Source organism: Phaenicophaeus curvirostris, chromosome 6 (genome assembly GCF_032191515.1).
Source record: "Phaenicophaeus curvirostris isolate KB17595 chromosome 6, BPBGC_Pcur_1.0, whole genome shotgun sequence".
NCBI lineage: Eukaryota > Metazoa > Chordata > Aves > Cuculiformes > Cuculidae > Phaenicophaeus > Phaenicophaeus curvirostris.
In genome coordinates this window covers 3055471-3079976 of record NC_091397.1, presented here as the reverse complement: position 1 = coordinate 3079976, position 24506 = coordinate 3055471, and the positions used below count along the sequence as shown (strand labels likewise).

The 24506-nt window shown below is 40.2% G+C and overlaps 2 protein-coding genes across 2 annotated transcripts in view; one reads left to right on the top strand and one right to left on the bottom strand.

The window, feature by feature from the left end:
• Positions 1-24506, top strand: part of C6H1orf35 (chromosome 6 C1orf35 homolog) — a 404048-nt gene that overhangs the window by 99965 nt on the left and 279577 nt on the right. The gene's annotated exons all lie outside the window — the stretch shown is intronic.
• Positions 1-24506, bottom strand: part of OBSCN (obscurin, cytoskeletal calmodulin and titin-interacting RhoGEF) — a 202336-nt gene that overhangs the window by 28186 nt on the left and 149644 nt on the right. The window contains exons 92-97 of the mRNA XM_069859115.1: positions 22828-22941; positions 21499-21666; positions 20748-20850; positions 20101-20230; positions 18915-19020; positions 1794-2051 (exon numbers count right to left, since the gene is read on the bottom strand). Of these exons, the coding sequence (XP_069715216.1) occupies positions 1794-2051; positions 18915-19020; positions 20101-20230; positions 20748-20850; positions 21499-21666; positions 22828-22941 (879 nt within the window). The remainder of the gene's footprint in view (positions 1-1793; positions 2052-18914; positions 19021-20100; positions 20231-20747; positions 20851-21498; positions 21667-22827; positions 22942-24506) is intronic.

Genomic DNA, 24506 nt, shown 5'->3' with positions numbered 1-24506 from the left:
ATCAATATAAACTGGTGGCCCAGGTTGGCCTTGGCTGAAGGTACAACTGATGTGGAGGTAATATGGAGATATGCTAATCGGAAGGACCTGGTGATAGCGTCAGCATTGGTAGCTTTTCACTGGGTTCTTTGAGAAGTGCTTTGTACAAGTCTTAAGTTCATCAGAATAATGTTTGGCATCTCAGGCTTAGAGGAACACTAAAATAAAAAGATTCTGCAGCTTAATAGTGGTTCAGGTATTGTTGTTCTTTTATTATTAATTATTTTATCAGACTTGTCTTCAAAAACTGTTTTTACATTTTATTCCAAAAGTATCAGATTGACTTTGCTATTGCCCATTGGAGTTACTGCATGGGATAAAGGGCATTATCTTTTTTTTCATCTGAGGAGAAAAGATTAAATCAAGAGGAGTTTTCTCCCTAGCAGGAAGGGTCTTTTTGGGGAGCACTCTTGGGGATGTTTGGTGCTGGCTGGTTTTGGAAAAAAACAGCAGTTTCTAGAAATCACATAAAACAACTGTATTAGGATTGAAAACATGGTTATTCATGGTAATTCATGGTATTGCTGGCAGGGCCAGAGATCCCAGGTTGGTGGGATTGTGCTTTCCTATTGCCAGCAGTATTGAACTACTAGCCTTCTTTTTATTCAAAGCACGCGAACATAGGGACAGTTGTCGAGTCTCCATCCTATTGAAGTAATTCTTCATATTAATAACACGTTTAGTTTTCTCAGATGAAAGGACTGAAAAACCATCTAATTCACTGTTCTATTATCCCTGTAATTATGACTAAGGAAATAATCTGCTAGTTGACATTTTATTTCATGATTTTCCACGTCATCCCTCTTTGCCAGAGGATTTTTTTCACAGATGATTTCCTACTAGAAAGGAAGAAAGCTTCTAAAGCCTCGTCATTTTTTATGCCATTATTTTGGGTCTGATTCCATGAAACACTTCTATCCTTGTTAAGTTTTATACAATAATATCCTTTTTTTTAAACATCATCTGTAGTTTGAAAGCTGAAGACTACTTGACGTAGTCCTTATAAGTTGACACTGGTAGAGGACGGTTAGTCTGACTTGACATGGAGGCAGCTTAGACAAGTTGTTACAGAAGAAGCAGAAGGCAGAAAAGAAAGGTTGCTGCTTAATCACAGTTGGTTTCTTTTCTTTTCTAGAAACAATGAAAAGACTTGTTCTCCTGGCAAGACACAGTCACGTACATCATTGGTTTTAATCACATTGAAACTGTTAGGGAGTCTATCAAGGCTCCAGAGCCAGTGAAATGAAGGGAAACTCAATGTGTCCAACATCCTAGAAAGTCTCCAGCAGTCGATACAGGGCTGTTAAACACATTTCCAGCTTGTTTATGGCAAACAATAAATGAAAAGAAACCTCTCTTACTCACTCCACCCAATCAAAACCCAAATGACTTCTATAAATGTAAAGGAGGGATCCCACTCCACTGTCTCGCCCCCCCAAAAAAAAAAACAACTTGAAGAAAGTCCAGGGTCAAAAGACGAAAGGTGAAAAAAATCCCCAGTCATTCCATTTTGGGCAGGTAATGAAACAAACGCTACTTCAGACAGTTTTCAGCCACCTGTTTCTAGAAAGATCTGCCCCAAACTTGTGTTCAGCTTAACCCCAACTCACAGTAATTGTTTTTTTGGATCTGAATGTCCCCTCTTAATCTGCAACTGCTCAAAGCCCAATGAAACAGAAGGGAAAAATATAATTACTGACATTTTCAATATTTTTGGCTTTCTTGGGACATTTTCCAGATTATACCAAACCTACCATGATGTCCAGCAGTTTGGGTTTGAGTACTCGCTTCATGAACTAGCAGAGAGGGCCCAGCTGCCATTTGTGAGTGGCCTGATGGAACAGACCCAGGAAAGCCAAGGCCACCGGCTCCTTCTCTCATGCCTGGGGGAAGAGTCACCAGCAGTGACGCTGAGTCCACAAGTTTCCTTAGAGCTGTCTTGATTTCCTTATCAGCGCGTTGAAGAGAAGCCTGGACAGAATTCTCCATCTCTGACTGTGAGGAAGTCATTCCTACAGACAAGAAGAACAGCTTTTCTCTCTTCAGAGTTAACAGAAAGTAGCAATATTATCCATCCCATGGAAATATTTGCAATTGTCTCCTTTTCTCCTCCTAGAGCTGATGGAGAAATGCTTATCCCAGTGAGAGGGAATGTAGCTAAGACTTAAAATAGAAAAGCTGGCACACCATGCTTTGGAAAGGTGTATCTCACCAGACTGAGGACACCGTGCCACACTGCACACACATACACAGATTTTCCCCAGACAGCAAAATAAAGGCTCCATCTCTCAACTCAACACTATGTTGGCTGGTCTGTCACAAAAAACTTTCATAGGGATCAAGGAAATGAACCCAGCGGTGACCCATTGCACTGATATAGATCCTACAAGCAAGGAGGACGTTATTCTCACAGGGAAGGAGAAGGAGTGAGCAGATACCAGCCTTGTTGGTAACTCTGGAGAAGGGCAGGGTAAAGAAGTGGGGGCTGCTCCACTCCATAAGCCTGTAAATCTGAGACAGTGGAAGAAAAGCTACTCCTTGCAGAGTAATGTATATGTCCTACCTCACCATATCTGAATATTTTTGCTAGGCTGTGCACTAGAAGGTACCTGAGACACTTAAATTTTTGCAAGATACTGTAGAAGCAAGATCACCTGGTCTGTACAGTAACGCACAGCAGTTGTGTATGGGGAAGCATTATGTGGAGGAAGACATAACTCCTGCCTCAAGAAACTCATTGTCTTGAAGCCAGAGAGAAGACAAAAGCTTTCCACACATAAAAATAGATTTTCAAGCATATATCTTTGCAAAACAGCCACCCAGGAGGAAAACACCATGGTGTCATCCCCAGTCAGCACTGGTAGGTGCTAGGCTACGATGGGAACATGGGACCTCAGGAGCTCATCTCATCCATTCTCCTGCCCAATACACATTCCACAGATCTTGAAGAAGCACAACAGAGGGACAGACAATATGTAGGGAAACCCTCAAGAAATTGTACACACAGACAAAACGCATGTCAGATTAAGACAATTCCCCCTGTTCTTGCTTGCCAAGCCAGAGTGCCAACTAGAACCATCAAGTGGTTCAAGAAAAAATAAGAGCACTTGCACATAAACAGCTCTGACTTGTTAATGACATTGACGTAGGAGCATGTCCTGTAGCTGTTTTGATGCTGCTCCTTTCCTAGCCTTAAGAAAGCAAATTCCCATGATAGCATCTAGGAGGTAAAAGTTGAAGGCTACATTTGGATCAGCCCCTTTTCAAGACATCTCACTTGATTTTTGTTTTCAATGTCCTCCCCATGAGCACAGCTATGAAATATTTAGCTCTGGGTTTGTTGTTGGAACAAGTGAGTTTTGCTCTCATGGTATCCCAAAATGCCCAACAGTGTTTGTCAGCACTGGGCTGCATGGAAGATCTTTAAATAACTTCCCTAGATAAATATTTTGATTCCCTGTTGTTCCTTTTGTGATTGCCACCAACTAGTGCTGTCCTGTGAGCTGGGCAGCTGCCAGCTACTGCACTGTTTGGAAAGGCACAAAACACGCTTAATATCTCTCAGAAAGAAAATATATTCACAGTTTATATATACATTTATACACAGGTTATAGATAATCACAGAATATTTTGGGTTGGAAGGGACCTTAAAGATCACCCAGTTCCAACCCGCTGCCGTGGGCAGGGACAACTTTGCATCATGTTGCTCAAACCCCCATCTAAACTTGAACACCTCCAGGGATGGGGCATCCATGACTTCTCTGGGCAGCCTATGCCAGTGCCTCATCACCCGCACAGGACAATATCTCTTCCTACTATCTGATTGAAATCTTTCCTCTTTCAGCTTTAAACCATCACCCCCATCTCATCCTGTCACTGCACTCCCTGATAAAGAGCCCCTCCCCAACTTCCCTGTAGACCTCGTTTACGCACAGGAAGGCTGCTATAAGGTCTCCCCAGAGTCTTTTCTTCTCCAGGCTGAACAGCCCCAACTCTCCCATCCTGTGCTTATATGGGAGGTGCTCCAGCTCTTTGATCATCTTCCTGACCCTCCTATGGACTCACTCTAACAGATCCATGTCCATCCTGTGCTATGCTGCTAATACAACCACTTTCCTTCCTGTTTCCATCCTGTTTAGGGACGTTGCACACTGTGAGGAACTTCAATATTAGCTGAGGTACATCAAACTTGAACAGCCCCTTTCCCAATTCTAAAGTCTCAGTTGTGAACATTTCCACCTCACGCGTCCTTCAGCCAATAAGCAGGAACAGAAGAACTACATGTATTTTGAAGGACCCAAGAAGACAAGCATTGTTCAAAATTATTGACTCCTTGATCTGGATTGGAAGTTTCCCTGAAATCAGGTTCTTTCACTTGAATTCTCCTGAAACTGTCCATAAGAAGCTGAGATAGAGCCACGTTCTTGGGTTGCAACTGAACTCCTGCTGAAGTCGATGGGAAAAGTGGATGAGCTGAAGGAATTCTGAGTGCCATGAACAGAGAAGACAGAAACTCAGGGAGTTCAGTGACAGCTGATGCAAGACATTTATTGATATAAACTCAGCATCTAACAACATATCTTTCATTTGATTTTTTCATTTTTTTATGTGTGTTTTTTTTCTTTTTGTATCTCAAGCAAACTGAAGTTTCCACTTTATTAATACCCATTTACCTGCAGGAAGTTTAATAAAACAGTCTTTATATTAAAATTTTCAATACAGCTGCATGTTTTCATTTAAAAGAAATAAACCCCCACACATCTCATTAGTTATCTACATAATTTAATCACTTACAAGCATAGTTTTTAAATTCTGAAAGTGTATGTAATGAACTTTTCACAAACCTTTCACTTTTTGAACAAAGTCCTGCATAGGATTTTAGAATTTCCTTTAGATGTATTCTTTTTTGCTTAAATGTCAAAAGAAAATGTAAACAGATCTTAATTGCTTTGGGCTAATGATTCAAAGAATACCTAGTTCTTCTATGAAATAGAAGACTGTGAATTCAGTATGTTCATTTTAGTTAGCACATGTTCAAGGTGCACCCTTAGGAGGAAAATAATAATGTATTCTTCTCTACAAGCACCTTTTGTGAATTCAATCCCTGTTAGCAGGAATATTGCCCTGCTTCACAATTTTACCCAGCTGGGAAACACTGAGGCAACATCACACATCAACATTTCTAAGGCAAAAACTCACTAGATCCTCTTTCTTCATGCTAGTTAGAAACTCAGCTGTGTCTGAGCATTTCTGGTTTCCCTGCACCATCTAAATAAAAACAGTTTTGGTTGTGACAGTGGTAAACAACTCAGCTGGGAAAAGGTGTTGGGGCTTTTAACCCCACATCTCTGTAAGATAGGGAGGGCCAGTGCTTGGTCCTACTGAGATCAATAGCAAACTCCAGTTGACTTCATCCAGGACTGATATTTGGGCTTGTGAGCTCATTGCTTTCCAGGGCTGAGCAATTTACTGAGGGCCTGAGCATCATCCATTTCTTGTGAAGCCAACAGGAATGGGCCATGATCAATGCATCTTAGCCTTCCCCTTCCGCTGAGCTGCAAAGCTCCAGAGAAACTCAACAGAAGAAAGTACCTCTACAAGACAGCTCAACATACATGGTTACAGTAATATGATGCAATTGTAACTGCCAGTGCTTCCAAGCAACCCTATGTATTTTTAACAGATATGTCTTTCAACTAGGTATTTATGGTAAAGATATCTTTTCTTTTACTGCTCGTAATACTTTGTTGTAGCTCAGTGGTGTCCTCTTAGAACATACAGGAGACATTATCCATCAATCTGTTAACATTAATATTTCAGCACTGGCATGTACAGGAGACAAAATATTCTTCCAGTAATATTTATCGACAAAGATCATATTTATGGCTCTTTGTATGCATTAGCGTTTGATTGTAGATGCAGAAGTCATTTTGTGCAACACTTTAATCTTTTGGTGTGCATTAATTAAACCCATATTTTAAAAGATATGGCTTATAAATCCACTACACTAGAAGGCAGAATAATGAAACCTACACCTTTAGACATCTAGGGAGTGGATTTGAAAATAGCAGTATTTTAAAAAGGTCTCTTTTTTAGTTAAAGCAGAAGAGAATAATGAAATCTTTGCTTCCTCAAGTCAGTGGGATTTTCACCATTGACTTTAGTCAAAGTAGAATTTCAACCAAAAGGTCTGAGCATCCCTAGGGAGTACAGTCTTTTTCATATGTTTCATTCTGTGGCAGAAGTGTAGAATAATATAACCAGACTGTGCACGTTGAAAGGTTTATGAAGAAATTTTGATGGAGCTAATTGGTGTCAAAGCAGTGTGAAGCTTCTTGACCTCTGGGCACACGCAGTTGACAGGAGATCATGTTAGCTGGAAAGAGTCCTCCCCTCCTATCCTGGGCTGCTGAAGAATGCTGAAAAGCTTGGATACTTTCACCTTCTTTCCACGTCATGATGGACAAATTGGTACTTGAAATACTTTTTAGGTTCACGGACAAAACCACACTTATTCATTTATATTTCTGTCATAGGCAGGAGAATTAGGCTTTTCCTAAACCTGCCGTCACTGCTCCACTACGGAATGATATATGTTCACCTTGATCAAAGCTCTTACAATTACAAACTGTTCTGGTGGACATGTTCCCTTTAAGACTGGAAAAGCTTGACATATCATATTTAAATATATTTTCCTCAAAGGTATTCCCTTGTACATGTTACCTTGTAATTGCCACAAATTCCCCTCACCTACAACAGTTTTGATTAGGTTGTTTTTTTTTTTTTTGTCCTAAAATGCTGTTTTCTTTTCTGTTGAAAACTATGCTTGTGTCTGCTCAGCTTTGGGAAAGGTCTTCTGTGCTGATGTGCAAGGTAACAGGCTCACCAACAGTCCCATAGCTGAGGGTTCTTGTGGAAACCTCAGTTTTAAAGCTTGATTGTCCGTTGTCTGCTGAGAGCTGGACTTCGGTGCAGAAGGACGGTTTCACTGTGAAAGAGGGACCAGGAGAAGCTGCTGCTGTTGCTGCATGCACTCCAGGGGTCATTGCCACGCAGGTATCACTCACGTGGAAAGAGATGTTTGAGGGCCCCACAGACTGCACACCAGTTACTCTAGATGCTGACATGAACACTCCCCCAGGAACATGCTCCTCAAACTGGCTGAAAAATGTTTGCCTGGGACTGGGCACCACAGGTCTCACCAGGTTCAGTTGCACTGGCTTCCCAATCGTTGGCTCGTTAATCTCTGTCTGAAGCACGGAGATCTCACAGGGTTTCTCTGCTGTATGCTTCTGATCTTCACACCTATATGTCTCACCTTCTTCAGGAACGTAATCTTCAAGATCCTCCAAAGTTAATACTTTGCCATTGTGGGTTAAGATTTTGCGGTCCCGAGTGCTAATGTCATCTGTCTGCAGTTCCTCTGGTTCATCAACTATAATGACATTATCCTCTTCTGGAAGGACATCTTCCATTACTTCGGATACCCCCTCTTCAACAGGCCAACATACATCCAATTCATCTTCCTCTTCCTTAACCTCTGGGCTTGCTGGTGAGAACCCAAATTCATGCTGATCTGCAGCAGATGTTTCAAAACTGAAGACCGAAGGCTCACCCCCACAGGCAAGCAGTGGGGAATTCACATCTGCCCCATAGTGAGCACTTGTTTCCTGTGGGAAGCTCTTTCCTTCAGTTCCATAATCCATAAATGGATTATTTCCTAGTTGTTCAGACCCACATGGGGAGTTTCTGTCTTCACTGCTGACTTGAGGTCCTTCCTGCTCAGTTGTATACACCAGGGGCTGGATATTGGCTTCAGAGAGACTGTCATTAGGCAAAGATTTTGATTGTTCCACCAATTTATTGTTGGAGTTGTTTGTGTTTGGATCATCTTCTGGGGAACGCCTAGGCCTCGGGCTAGGAAAAGTGAATGTTAAGACCCCTGAGTCATCTTTTTCTTGTTTTACTGGAGAAGAGCCTCTTTTTCTTGTAGGTTTTGGTGATTTTTTCACCTTGAATTCAATTATTTCTTCCACTTCAACCCATTTGGGCTTTTTCTCTTCCACGTTGGTCTCTGTGGTGACACTTCTGGCTGCTGCTCCTTGCCTGTCTTCTGGTTCTGTGACAAAAAGCATGGGAACAGCAGACTTCGCTGCTGCCTCCTGCTCTTGCCTGTGGAAAGGCTGCCTGATCTTTGAAACGTAAACTGGCTCTGGAGGTAGTTCTGTTCTTGGGGAGTGGGAAGGCGAATGACCTGATGAAGAACGTGCAGGAGAAACCCTTCCCCTTTGCCTTGGGCTCTTCACCACAGTGGTTATCGTTTCCTCTCTGATGACAGAAAGGGGTGGAATGGAGTTGGCAGGAAGATGAGACTTTTCGGGGAGCCACACTCCATCAGCACATGCCATTTTCTTTCAAGGAGCTACAGTGGGGTTAGTTTTGTGAGCACTCCAGCTGTTGGTGAAGCGTGTCATTTCGGAAGGGGTACACACGCAACGCACACACCCACATGCCCATCTCCACTTACTTTCTGATCCAGGGAAAACCTCAGTGCCCTGTCCCCCAGGTGGACCCTAGCTCCATTAACCTCCTTGAGTGCATGAACACATAACCAGTATGTCCAGCTGAGAAATGTTCTTCTGGATGTTGCTATATTTCATGTGCTTGCTTTGACCACCTACTATGTTATTTTGGACCCAATGTCAACCAAAGACTTTAAACACTCCAGGAGTTTAACCTTTTCCTGAGTATCCTTGGCTAAAATCCTGACTTCATCAAACTCAGTGACAAAATGCCCTTTTCTACAGTAGACTCAGCAGCTTCTTCTTTTTGAATACATGTACCATATCTCTATTTTGTTTATTAAAGACTCTCCTGAGACCAGAGCTCTGTATTTTCACGTGCAAACTGTTACATTAAAAAAAAAGGCATTAAGCATTTTGAGAACAGGAAAAGAAAGTTGTAATATTTCCTGCACAAGTCACCTATGCCAAAATATACTTATTTTTACGCTTCATAATATTATTGCAGACACAGCCTGATCCTACTACCACCAACTGACATGGGAGAACCTAACCAATCTAGGATGCATAATTATAATAGCATATTTCTGCTGGCCTTGCTTTAGATTTTATGACATATCCAAAGCATTTGGGACTTATCGGCATCCCTGTGTAAACACGCAGCATGTGTCAAACCAAGATTCTGCTTCCCTGCCAGGGCAAACATTGACTTAAAATGAGCTACAAATGAAATTGGATCAAATAGCTTTGAAATCTGGGGACAAGAACACCTAAAGCCAGACTTCGATGCTCTTAGTTTATACATTTAACATGCAATTTTACCTGCAGATTTTTCAGTGGCATTTCTTACATGGGACAACTTGAAGGTAAAGACAGTGTTTGCTTTGCCAGCACAGGGAAGCTAACGCTCTACAGTGGAGGTAGCTGGTTCAGTGGTGCTAGCAGGCAAAGTCAATTTTTTTTTTTCAGTTGTTGAGATGCTGTCCCTACCTCCAAGCAATGGGATAAAAAAGAGAATTAACTGAAGGGTAATGATAGGTGCCTGAACTGGGATTATTACTCAAGGCAACAGCTTTTTAATTTCTCTCTTTCTCCTCAACAGCCTCTAATCACAACCTCACGAGGCCAAAAGTCACCAGCTCTACTCTCCAGCTGCCTCTGCTCTGGCTTTTGCACTGAGGTAGAGAAATGTGAAAGGAATCCTTGTGTAAGGCAAGCCCATTTCTCCTATTGCATGTGCCTAACTGCCATGGAAGACTAATCCACTCAGAGATATTGTAGTCTTTCTCATCCTTTGATCTCTTTTTTCGGAGACTGGTATTGTCTTCTCCTATGGAGATCAGATATCTTTCCACCATTAATCTCTCCCTTTGAGGATGCAGTGAAGTCTAGGAATGGATCAGCTACTGTAAGGTTTCTTTCCTTCCAAAGAATTGTCTCTTCTGGTGCTCATTTCCAGTGATTTACTCTTTCCCCTAGTGTTTATATAGAGCTTTAATGTCTATGTAGAGCCTTCATAACAGCCATGGTGCCTCTCTGAATTACACAAAACTACATTATTTTAGGTAAAGGCAAGAATGAATGTGTGCTTGCACTAGACTTTGCTCTACATTCCAAGGTAAAAATGCTCCTTTGGGGTCTGGGATTTGCATATGTAGATATTGGTCAAACCATCTCTAAATCATCTGCTATTTTCTGCTAGTAGTTTCCAAGCTGCTTCAATTCCTTAGCTCGCTACGCATTAAGGAAAGCTGGAATATGCCCTTAGAGAGTTGTTCCCAAACTTTACCCCATTGCTATCCCAATTCCAACTAAGGTTCATGACTACATCCACCATCAAAAGGAGGAGAACATCTGTTGTTCTGAGATCCAGATCAGAAATGTACCAACCTCCTTTGGGTCTGCAGCCCTTGCTTAAGGAATCGCTTCCTGAGCTGTCCAAAGCAATAGTTTATGCAATTTACACATCAGAAATTTAAAAATCAGCTTAACTGGCGATATTTAGTATTGGTTTTATATTATTTAACCAACCAATGTTAATGTTCCTGCTTGTGATTTGAAATCATAAAGGGAAAAGAAGAACTACTAGTTGAACTGAGGAGAGATTTAAATAAAAGCATCTCTCTGGGTGGTTTACGTGCACAAAGATGTAAAAGATAAGATTTACTAAGATGCTAAGATTACTAAATCAGTGTCTGTCTCTGAGTGATTCCTTCCTGCTGATCACTTTCTTGGGATGTTTCTGATCATGGTATACAAAATATTTCTCTGTTTAGCTATACTGCTGGTACCTAAATGGTGGTCCTTGAGATGTATGGGCAGAAACATCTTCATTTTCTGGCCTTAGCAGGGTAAAAAAGTCCAATAACTGAAGAAGTTAACTGAAGTGTTGTGCTGAAGGGAGTGAGGCAAAGGCAGAACCCCTTTCTGCCTCTCCTGTCTGCTCTTTGCCTATTCAAGGTGGAAGCTGCTAGAAGGGGTGACATGCCTTCTTATATGCAAGTGGCTCTAAAGAGGCTACGTGCATGGATCCTAACCAATAGTCGTTACGGAAAATAAGAAAAGAGATAAAAGATAATCGACTCTTAAGCATATTTTAGCTGTCATTCCACTCATCCTCAGCTAATGAAATTTAAAAAGTCAACTTTAGCATCATGTCCAAGTCGAGGACTGATTTTAACAATATTACAGCTCTTGAGGGAATGCATTTCCACCAAACACCATTTTATAGTCACATACTACCATTAGGACATGATCTGGATAACATGGAGATGCCAATGTTCCCCTTCCAGCATAGGAAACAATACTCATAGAATCATAGATTGTTTTGGATCGGAAGCGACATTAAAGTCCATCCAGTTCCAACCCCCCTGACATGGGCAGGGACACCTTCCACTGCATCAGGTTGCTGAAAGGCTTATCCAACCTGCCCATCCAACACCTCCAGGGATGGGGCATCCATGACTTCTCTGGGCAACCTGTACTGGACTCCTTACCAACCTCACAGGAAAATAAATTCTTCATTATATCTAATTTAAATCACCACTATTTCAGCTTAAACCCATTCCTGCTCCTCAGTCCCTGATAAAGAGCCCCTTTCCAGCCCTCCTCTAGGCCCCCTTAATTACTGGAAGCTGCTCTAAGGAATCCCTGGAGCCTACTCTTCTCAAGGCTGAACAACCCAAACTCTCTCAGCCTGTCCTCGTGAAGGAGTTCTAACATTCTGATCATCTTCGTGGCCCTCCTTTGGACTTGTATTTGTTCATGATACTTAAGAACATGAACATACCTTAAGATTTTAATGGCTGCTGAGCTACTGGTCCACATAGCACTATGAAAGTCCTGCTTTTTGCTGCAATTGATATTTATATTTTTTTTAAACACCCGATATAAACCAGGCTTAGTGTATCCAAAAAGCCTAAGGACAAAATTAGGACTAATTTGGGACAAAATTTTGTATTAGATATATAGAGACAGAAGGGGATTAAAATACACATCTTCCTTCTGCTTCATCATGAATGGAAAAATTTAAAATAGAAAGCCAGAAGAAATCACTGTAAGCTATGAGGTATTTGTTATATTTGTACATTTTTTTTTCAAGTCAAGCTCTACCTTCTCAAGCTCTTGTGTAATGTCAGCAGTATTCAGCAGAATTTTTTCACGTGTAATATAATAAACAACTGACCCAGGCTGTGTCTAATACCAGTGCTGCTATTTTACAAAAAGGATAGTAAGATATATAGTTTTTTTTCAGGTGGTCACTTTGCATAGCACAGAATACCATGATATCTGGTGGGTTGGGAGTGAACACTCTTGCATGGCCAATAAACACAAGCTTGTTATTGGATCATGCATAGCAGCAAGGCAAAACACAAATGTTACAAAAAAAAAAAAAAAAAAATCAGCACTTACATGATGATGGTTTTCTTGGGCACTTTAGTCTCTTGTTCAGTGACTACAAAGAAAACAGTATGAACAGCATGGGGTTAAAGAGAGGCAAAAGCTGAAATGATTAAATTAACTTTGCTCAGTTAATCAAAATAAACTGGAGTGAAAACAAATAACTGTACCATCCCATCCATGCTTTCTGTGGTTATTTCCAGCATCATCTTTAGTGTTTCTGACCAAGAATGAGAATTCAGAGTGTTTTCTGAACAGTGAATGATTTAGCTTTGAAATTAAATATTTTGTGAGAACAATATTGCAAAATCTGTTTATACTACCATGAATTTCTGGTATTCTTGTTTGGCAGGTCAAGGCTAGAAAACAATTTCCTTTTTTTTTAGATTTTTATTTCCTGTAATAAGGTGGTGAAGGTGTGAGAAACCTGAAAATGCCTTGATTTGGAAAATCCCGGAGAGCTCAAATTCTTTAAACTGCGATTTCACTTCTTAGAAAAAAGAGCTTCCCCAAACACTGAACCGAGCTTTTGTGGACTAGATGCAAAATCCAATCTGATAACAATGAAAACTAACATAATTCTCATCAGTACAGAAAATCAACATAAAAAAAAATCCCCTAGGAAACTCAGGAGAGCCCTGCATTGCATCTATGTCTACTCCATTTCTTTTATGCTATAATTTACTATTTTTTTCCTCACCCTCATCCCATAACAATGTGGAAGCTGTCGATGCATATCAAGATCAAAAGAAAAGTAATGATTTAATGATTTTGTAAATATTTCTGAAAATTGACATTTTTAAATATAAGAAAGATGCTGTTTAAAGAGCTAATAGAGATTTTCAGCAGATTCCCATCCTATCTGCTAGAATAAAATGAAGACACCATTTGATCCAGACTGTTATGAACACACTCTGAACTGCTGAACATATCTGAGATGCAGAAAAAACAACAGTAAGCCCCACTTTTTATTTAATAGACTAGAAAAGTTTCTTAAAAAAACCCTTAATTTAATATCAAAGTGATTTTCCCATCAATTGGTTTGTAGTCTTCCAGCCAGCCTATAATAAATAAGCTCTGGTAGTTTCAGGTGGTGCAATTGAAACTGAACTGCAATTTAAAAATCTCTCTTTAAAATCATGAACAGTTCTTGCCCAGGGAACTTAGAGTGTTTGTTTAATAACTTATGATTAGTGCTGATGTTTTCAATAGTGCCCCAAAACAGCACTGACTGAAAATTAAAAATACAATTACAATATTAGACGGAATAGTTTAATATAATTTTCCTTTCTCTTAACTTCCAAGGGCTCTCTCTGCCTCTAGGTTAAACAACAAATCTGATTATAATGAAAAAGATTTTTGTACAAATATTGATGTCAGCATGTGACCTAGAGCTCTATGTTTTCATTGCAGAGCCGTGTCTGATTTATGCATTTAAAAATCTGGAATAATTTCCAACAGAAGCTAAAGAGTTGCTGCATAATTAAGTGGGTTTAAGCAAGATCCGTTTGGAAATTTGAATTTGTAGCTTCCTGGGTAAGTAAAGGGAAAAATTCCTTTAAAATGTTTATTGTTCCCTTTCCTTGGTTAATATTTTTTAAATAATTAAAAACCTTTTTTTAAATGGTAGACTGATAACAATACAATGGTGGAAGATGAACTAAGTGCTGGAACAATTTACTGCACCCACATTAGAAATTTTCACTGAATTTTTGAACCCTCAGGTCAATATCGTGCAATTATTTTTTCACAGCTTTTAGAAAATCTCGTCCAATAACATCATGAGATTAATCCATAAGCAGCAAGAGTATCAGTTCTGATGTAAATAGGAATTTATATATTTGATTATACACCTGAAAATAGGTGTTTTAGACGATTCATAGAATCATAGAATGTCCTGAGTTGGAAGGGACCCACAAGGATCATCGAATCCAACTCCTGTCCCTGCGCAGGACAACTCCAACATTCACACCATGGGTCTACAGGTGTTGTCTAAATGCTTCTTGAATATTGTCAGGCTTGGTGCCATCACTGCTTCCCTGGGAGCTTTTCCAGTGCTCCACCACCTTCTGGGTGAAGATTTTTTTCCCTAATACTCAGCCTAACCCTCCCTGGGACGTTTTCCTGACAGTTATTTTAACAACTGTATTTATATGATAACTAAATATGCATTAAATGAAATCCCCCGATGTCTGTAAGATGTTCTCTTTAAGGTTTACTCTATTAATGTATATTCTGGCAGTCCTCCCTAATGACACTGCTGCAATATTTCTCCATGTAGCAGATGCCGCAGGGATTCAGTATTCAAAAGTTCAGCAGGCCTGGGATGAGAAAGCTGTAAATGGCATATAGTAAAGGACTCCTGATGACTTGCAGTTTAGTGCATGACAGACCCATTTTATATGTGCTGACCAAGGTGTAAGGGAGGTTTTAAGCAACCCTATGTGAAGGATAGAACCACATGAAAGTAGGATGAGAGAACTTGGATTTCTTTTTTTTTTTTTTTCCCCCGAGAGGAAAATATTCTGCACCAGATTTATCATTTCAACTTGTTCAATAGCAATTTAGGAAAACAGCTTTGCAAAGCAGGAGCCCCTGAGAAGCAAATTAAAAGCTGTAAGCATTAGGATGAGCCAGTGCTTCTATAGGACTAGATCCCGCTCTGGTTAATACGTTAAATCATTGAATTACAAGTGAGGAAACATTTAGGATAAGCGAGTTTTTGTAGCTCTGAATGGATGAAGGATGGTCCATGGCCTTTATTACTAACTTTATGTCTGCTTTTTCCACTCCCAGAAGCATAAATCTATTTATCCTGATCAGTACATGCTGCTGGCATAAACCATGGGATCACTGGTTTGCTTTCATCCTCTTCTGCTATGCTTAGGAGTCTGATCTGCAACAGGGGAGGCACAAATCTAACATGAATTGCTAAAGTTAATCTTAAACTGAGCAATTCATGGACACAACACTGTTTCCTAAATTGTGGGAATGAAATAAGTGTTTTGCACTCTCTCTGAAAAAAAAAAAAGGTTTCTGCAGCAACCAAGGTGGTTCTACAGGCACATTGTGCTCTTTTGAATTTGTACTGAAAACCATGTGGTCAGCCCAAAACCAAGATTAACCAACAATTACAATGGAATAAAAGTAATAAGATAAATTTCCTAACCATCACCCCAACCAGGGAACTTAATAAAGGTGAGAGGGACAAACTCCTATGCCCTATTTCTTCAGTGGAAGGGTAGCACTAAGAGGTTTAAAGCTTCTTTCTGTTTTAAAGCAATCTTTAATATGAAAGCCTCAATTTTTAGCTTTTCCATGCAAGATGGGTATTGCCAACAAGGCAACTAATTAACTTGCCCAAAGCTCCACATGGCATCTGAGGCAAGACTATGAAGAGATTCATGTTGCCTGGCTCTATCTGCATGCACTGTTTTTTCTTGATGGTTTTGCTTGTCTCCACTTATGTAGCTGATTCCTCCCCTACAATCAATTATCTCATCATATGTCCTGGACCTGTCAGCCCAGATGAGAATGCAGTGCCTTTCAAAAAACACTGGGCTTTGTTTTTCTTAAAAAATAGACAAGTTAGTGAGCCTGGGATGAATGAATCGCAATGGTAACACGTTAAAAAGTGATGACAGAGCACATTGACCCAGTTCTGCTATGTGTAGGTTAAGCAGCAAGGTGCAAAGCAGACAGTCAATTTGAAGTCAAAGAGAAGGATCTTCTTTCAGTGACACTTTCTTTTAAAATTAAAATTCTTCCAATACCCACATAAAAAGTATTTTTAAAGCAACTCTCCATTGACTTCAGTGCAGCGACCATGTGTAGCGTAAGGCAGAACTCAGTATTTCAGGCTTGCAGCCCAAGCTGCGGCTGCTCACAAGGGGAACAATTAGTCCAGTGGTTTCCATCCGTTTTGGATTTGGTCCTTCCAATGAATGAGCAAATTCCATAATATGAATTTAACTCTAATGAGAAGTTTGATTTTGAGGCCCATAATATTGGACTGCAGGTCAGGGCTCGTAAACCACTGTACTAAAGGTATCCCGCGTTGTGACAGTAGGTTTGGTTCAGTACAATAGACAGTACAGAAAGGCAGGGGGACAAACACTAAAATAGTTGCAACTGAGGCTCCTTGAGTGCCTCAGGAGATTCTTAACGATAGTCATTTTGCAGAACCAACGATAAATCAGGTAAAACTGCAGGTGAGCAGTGAGGAAACAGACACAGTGTCTATTTTCTGTTGAAATAGTACCACATAGCAGTAATGTTGTCCTCGTGGTGAAGTTACAAATAATCCCATTTTCACAAATTGTAAAGATGGAAAGGATTGTAAAGATGGAAAGAGAAAAGCCTTTATGAGATCCATCTGTCCTCCAGTTCTTTGCCACATGAACCTGATTTTTCCATAGGTAGATCAAGGCTGGTTATTGATTCTCAAGAAAGCAATGAATTCCCTTCTCAGTCAAGTACATTATGTCAAATGCATTCCTGATGTGATTCTGCTCAGAACAATCCTCTTGCTCCATGGATGAGCCTGCTTTTTACTCCATTGGCCTGAAGCAGCTTTCCCTCTATTTCTCCCTGGAGGTGACTCAGGATCTATTTCCTTCCCTATTATCAAGTTCAAGCAATTGCACATCATGGATCAAAAACTATTTCATAGTGTTTCTGAAGTTTCTAGTCAAGCTCCAATTATATTTCTTCAAACAAGCTCATGAGATTTTATTGATGACTGTGGGAATAACAACACGTGAGTAATTTAGGGTTGAATTTATAAATGTGCAATCCCAATAACTGAACAACATTCCTACTACTATTTTACAGCCTTTTTTAAAATTTTGTTTTTATTTTTATAACATCTTCTTCTTTGGTACAAGGGAACTTCTTTAAGATATGCCACCCTAACAGTGATTTTTTTTGTGCTCATCTATATCCTGCATAAAACTTATTTTTCTCTCTTTTTTTTTAAAGCAAGGACAAAGCATTCAAGTACTTCAAGGTTTATCCTGATGAAACAATTAAAACATTGTTATACTACTAACACCATTCTCCCTGTAATGCTTTTGAGTGATTTGATGGTACTCTGGGAAAGGAGTATGAGGAAAACCAGCATAAAACCTAGGCAAGTGAGTACATAGATCAAGATATTGTGTCTGAATCCTCTTAATATAATGATACAATACTAGTGTCTACAGAGGGCTGGCCCAAAGGTCCATCCAGACCAGAATGCTATCTAAGACAGGGCTAAAAGTAGAAGCCTACGGAAAATGATAAAAAAAAATAAAACTGGAGTACCCTGGATATTTTTCCAGGCTCCATTCAATTACTGCACAGCAGCTTCTTGAGTCAGAATGTCTTCATATTCAATGGCTCTTAGTGGAAGATGATAATAAACTGCCAAAAGCACACTTGAACCCCTGTTATTATCACAAGACAATGTGAAAACACTGAAGATGAGGAAAAAAGGGTCCTACAGCTCTTGACACACCTTTGTTTTTTGTTGACTGTGTCTCCACTAACCACATCTGGGGCAGCTTTCTGACACCGAGGTTCACTGGCATGGAACAGCTTGTACCTATACTAATCCTTTCTCTTGCCTTCCAGAACAAGAAGACATCTACTGTCTATTAGAGATGTGCCCTTGGCTGCTGCTGGGAGCTGTTTAAGAGAGGCAGCGCTGGCTGGCCCACGCTCAGCCAGCTAAGGACACTTCTAAGATTTACGACGAACCAATTTCCTACACCGGGAAACGTTCCTTACAGAGATGTGGCCACTGGTTTAAACTGCTTGTGAAAATCTCTTTGATAAGAAGGTATCTTTCAGCAGTCACATCCTAAAGACGTTAGGAAAGAGGTGTAGTTTTGCATAAGTCCTTATCAGCCTACCAATTCAGTAGAATCACAGAAACAAAAGTAATAGATTCTATGACTATGTGGTATCTAATATCTGAGCAGTCCTAGGTAATGAGTGAACTAATATTGCACAGGAGGTACAACTCTCAGCTCTACTTTCTAGATCATTCCAGGCCATCTTCAGTGATATTTCAGCAACAATCACTCCTGCAGCTTTACTTACAGGCTCCTGGGTTTTTTAGCACTATGATTCTATGATCTGCCAGGCTGACACAGGTTGTCAAGTATTCCAACAAGAACAGAAACATTTTCCTTTCACTAGTGATGGGACACGCCCTTCATTTGCTCCTCCTTTTTCATATAATGCATTTATGAGCATTATATGACAAAGTTGATTTGCCAGGTTTGGAAATCAACAGATGGTGATGGGTATAGAGCTGAGCTGCAGTATACCCATGCACATCTTTATAGACAGACAGATACGTGTACACCAACAAACAACATGGATAAGATGGCAAATAAAGTCGGTCCTCAATGAGATGGTTTTAGAGTAATTCACTGACTTACTTACAGAGCTGGTCAAGGATCATACCTTCTATAGTAATGGCTTGGTCTCCCCTCCTCTCCTGGGTCAGGGCTGCAGCGCTGTGGTGGTAAAGTTCTGCTCCACTTTTTGCAGACCCTAATCTGTTCACTAGCTAAAGAGAATCATGCAATATTGAATGAAACGCAGGATGCTTTTATATAATAAAAACTTCCTATACTACATCACAAATTCATTGCAATTACACTACAACAGAGATGGGTAAAGATGTGACCCCAAACTTAAGTTAAAGTTTGTATGAACATGTTACTGCTTAGTGGAGTTCATGATAATGCTCTTATGACACTCACAGACAAGTTACGACACATGAGTTAACCTAGTTCTTTGCTAGTTATTTCTGCCATATGTCTTTAAGTGGTAGTTAAAAAGTAGAGTTTTTGTTTGTCATCCATTAATCCACTGAGTCTTAGCCAAGGGAATACTGGATCTTGGCATCTTAGTTGATCGCAAGTGCAAGGTAACGTGATTTTGCAAAAAAAATATGGAAGATGTCTTTAAATTACACCAAACTTCCTGAACACTTCTGTGAAATGACTGTGAGGTCACTGGGAGCTGAGCAGCTTCCTTTGTTACCTGGGTAAGGTGACCCACACTAATTTTCTAAATCAAGGTCTACTGTTTTTATTGCCAAATCTTGAAAGCTTATTACTACTATATTACAAAGAATGTATGGACTACGACTAATTCTTAGAAAATATTTTACAGCACATTTATTTTAATTTATTAGATACTTCCATGCACGTTTGCTGAGCAAGTAGTGGTTTACTATTCTATTTAGACATAATTTCTTTCTCTTTGGCTTTGGATACTTTCTTTGTAGGGTATGAATCTGTTCTAATTTAAAGACAGTCTAGAAGCAGAATGTTACATCAAAATGCTGTGAACCTTTCTAAAAGATTCCTCTAGAGATCTAGATCTGAATTTAAGCTCCAGAACAAGCTCCCTCTATTACTGTTTGAGCCACCAAATTCTCAGATCAGAATATTCTGAAGCTTTTGGATGTCCACAAGCCAGATCTAATTTATGAGAACCTGTCTAGTATAAATGTTATTGATAAGGCAGGTGGTAGCAATTACTCAGGCACTATTCTCTTGCAATGGATCCCTCCCAGTGAAATGAATTCTTCTACCTATATCACATCAGACTGCAGATCTTTGAATCTCTCCAAACTTACCTCACATTCATAGTGTCCCATATCTTCATTGGAAGGGTTCTTGATCACCAGGACTATTATGCCACTCCGTGGTTCACTAAAAGTCTGATATTTACTTGATTCCTTCAGCAATACACCATCTTTGTACCACCTGCACATGGAAAACACTGACCATAAGCCAGGAAAAAGTATGGGGTGCCAAGGAATCCTCAGCTCACTGATCTGTCTATTAGGGCAATGGGCGAACAACTCAAGAAGTAAACATCAGACAGATGTTTGGATCCTGGAAGGACAGGTCTACAAGTGTATAGATCACACGTGGGCACTGCACTGCACAGGTTTATGAGGTGCATCTGAAGGCATCTCATCAGCCCATGTAGGAAAAAGGGCTTCCAATCATGTGAAGCTATGCTATGCTTTTTGTCTTGATATTCTAGATTAGTTGCTGGTAAAAGAAATTCAAATGTACAGCAGGGAGGATAAAGAAATACTATCCCAATACTATCTAGAATAAATTGCTGAGAATCTCAGTAATGTTGGGATCAGGAAGAGCCAGCATTGAGACGGAAGACACAGGGAAGGAAGGGTCATAACCTTGGTCAGGGTACTCTTCTGACCACACAAAAGAGGAAAATGGGATTTGTTCCAGTGTGACTTGAAGAACTGACCTGATTTGGGGCCTAGGTGCTCCTTCAATAGTACAGGTAAACTGAGCATCTTCACCCTCAACCAAATAAGCATTTCTAACCTTGTTCACAAACCGTGGTGGCACTGCAAAACAAGAATAAATGTAGCTAGTGTCTCAAAATACAACCAGATACAAAGAATGTAATTACCTGACCAGGTAATTCTCATGATGTCTGCACACAATATAATAAAGACCAAATAAAGACCAAATTTTTTGACCTAAGAATAATTTGCTACACCTGTACATTGAACACTTAAAAAAAAGATTATTAAAATCATAGACTCATAGAACAGTTTTGGTTGGATAGGACCTTAAAGCTCATCCAATTCGATCCCCCCCTGCCATGGGAAGGGATACCTTCCACTGGATCAGGTTGCTCAGAGCCTCATCCAGTTTGTCCTTGAACACATTCAGGGATAGGGCATCCATGACTTCTCTTGGCAACCTGTACCAGCACCTCTCCACCCTGACAGTAAAATATCTCTTCCTAATATCCAATCTAAATCTCCCCTCTGTCCCCGTATGGGAGGTGCTCAATCCCTCCGTTCATTTTTGTGACTGTCCTCTGGACTTGCTCTAACAGATCTCTGTCTTTCCTGCGCTGAGGACTCCAGAACTGAACTGTCTTATTCAGGAGATGTGATAGAGAACTTCTGGAATGTCTCAGTATTTATATTTAAGGTATTGTGTTACAGACCCCTTTAAAACAACACACCTGTGCAGAATATTACCTTGAACAAGGATCTTTCCCAGGGTACTGGCATTTCCAGCAGGACTAGAAGCAAAGCACATGTACTGTCCTGAGTCAACACCTGTTAGGTTGTCCAAGATCAAAGTGCAGGAACCATCAGGATCTTCTATTACAATGTGATGGGGATCCACCTCCACAGGCTTTCCATCTTCAAGACAAAGGGATTTATTTTTATTTAAATAGCTGAGCATTAATTATGTTTTCTCCGTGGGAATTTCATTTAGCTTTTCATGAGAGGACTAAGAACTGTATTTGCTTTATTGCAGTTGATGTTTGTGGTTGAGGAATGAGCTCTTTGTATTTGTCCAGCTCTCTACAAAACATTGTCTGGGAAAAGCACCATTGAGTGTCTTCATACATCATCAATCCTCATATGAAAGTGAAATTCTTCCAGAGTATGTGCTGTGCAGTTACAGAACTGATTTGCAGACAAAGAAACATCTTTAAAGATGTTACATCTGTAAATATTCAGAATTCATCTCTCATAGAAAAGACAAATAAGCTCCAAAAAAAGTATTTTGAGTCTTCTCCGCTCTCAGTGCTTTAAAAAGGGAGGTTACTTAGAATCATAGAATTGTTTGGGTTGGAAGGGACCTAAAAGATCATCCAGTTCCAGCCCCCGTGCCATGAGCAGGGACACCTCCCATTGGTTCAGGCTGCTCATTGGCTCACCCAGCCTGGCCTCAAACACCTCCAGGTGATTTCTCTGGGCAGCCTATGCCAGTGCCTCACCACCTTCACAGTAAATAATTTTTTCACTATATCTCATCTAAGTCTCCCCTCTTTCATCTGAAAACCATTCTCCCTTGCCATATCACTACACTCCCTGATAAAGAGCCCCTGCCCAGCTTTCCTGTAGCCCCCTTTAAGTGCTGGAAGACTCCTGTAAGGTCTCCCTGGAGCCTTCTCTTCTCTAGGCTGAACAACCCAAACAACTCCAACTCTCAACCCCATCTCCCAGTCTTTACAAGCCATAAACTTATAGCAAAGCTGTTTCTTCTGCAGTACATTAACGCTGGGGGAAAGAGTATGTCAACACAGCTGCCTGTGCTATGACATGGAAACATCTGAGCTAGTTCAAAGAAGTTTAATTTCCTAGAAGTGACCACGTGATGTGGATTCATATGGGCTAAGGGGCAAACCTTAAAATGTAGGGTATATTAGCTCTATACTACTTGTGTTGCTTAATAGCTGACTTTAAGACTAGACCTGGGTAATTTATAGGTGGTCAGCTTTTAGATTACACACTAATCAATTAGCACAAAGCAATATAGATGGAGAACAAATTTTAACGACTTGCTGCTCATACCTTTGTACCAGCATACAGATGGCTTGGGAGCTCCTGTAACTTTGCAAGCCAGCTTGACTGTCTCTCCCAGTTCAGCTGTACAGTCCGCCAGTTCTTCCTCAAAGTCTGGAGGTACTAAAATATCAGAATAAAAATGTTAGTCCGGAGGAGGGGCACTCTGTCCACAGTCTTGGTTACTGCTATGTAAGAGAAAAATAGAAAAAATTTTTGCAAATCTGTAAGGTACAGAATGGAAAGTTGAACAGGAAATTTTAGCAGCTAATGACTTTCCAGGTGGCGTGCTGTCCTTGCTTCTCTGAGATTAAATTCAGTCTGTCAGATATCTGTTCTTGGCTATAAATGCACGCCATAAAAATATAGAATTTATTGCTGAACTTGAAGTATTTTAGGCCATGATTTTAATAAACACATCCATTATTCAGACAACACACAGCTGTTGCAGTTAAGATAATTCCTCAATTAAAATGCAGTCCTGATATCCAAATTAGTATCTGCTGATCTCTGTACTATAAAATCTATACTTTGTTAAAGGGCTTTTATTTTAACTTGTTATTGCCTTATGAAACTATGCAAAATTATTCTGATAGAATATCACATTAGAACACCTCACTAAATAAAATGTCCAGACTGGTTTTCAGTCTGTGTACGATAAACCCAATTCTGTTCTGGCATTTTAAGAAGCCATATTTCTCTACTCTCTAAAGGGCACGATTTTTAGCTTAAACCTGGACAATTAAGATTTAGCATCCTTGCTGATAAATTTTGTGGATAGAAAATTAGTGGAATCTCAAATGACAGTGAGGATGAAGCAGCCTGAATGACAAGATAAAAATTCATAGCAAACCCACGTGCCCAGATACAGAAATACAGAGGTCTGGAGTGGAGAATTCAGTACCCAACCCTTTATACTTGTACCAGTAGGATCTCAGGACCTGACCCAGGATCCTACTGATACTGGCCTTTATAATGGTACCCGTAGGATCCTTGGTCAGGTCTTGAGACTGCGTGACTCACTGGAGTCAGAAACTCTTCATGTAGTGGGCCTTTGTCACCAAATTCTCTGGTCATCTCCCCTTCTGAAATCCCTGCCACATTGAATGTGTCTCTATTACCAACTCTGGAATCTGTATTTTAGAAGTTGCAATATTGTGTTTCTCTTCTCTAGTGACACACATTTCCTGGACTATTTTCATAGAATCATAGAATCACCAGGTTGGAAAAGACTTCTTGGATCATTGAATCCAACCATTCCTGTCTGCCACTAAATCATGTCCCTGAGCACCTCATCTACCCATCTTTTAAATGTTGCTGGAAAACACCATCCTCTGCTTATTGACAAAAACGAATAGATATGAAAACAGGGACATGAGCAACCACTTCAGCCTCTGACTCTGATCCCCCATCAAAGGCAACACACATCACTTGAAACAGCCAAGAGAAGCCAGCTCTCCTCAGCTCATCAGCCCATGTTTTCCACACTTGGTTTATGACACTGAAGAATAATTAGAAAGTTACTCATCTGCCCTGGTATCCCCTCAAAATCTGTACAGGTCCTGTGTGACCTCTGTTGAGTAAATAACTTCAGTGATATACAGTCCTGACTCTTGATAGTAAATGGAGAGAATCAAACGCCAGATGCTGATAAAGGTGCCTTCCCCAGCTCAGGCGAAGGACCTAAC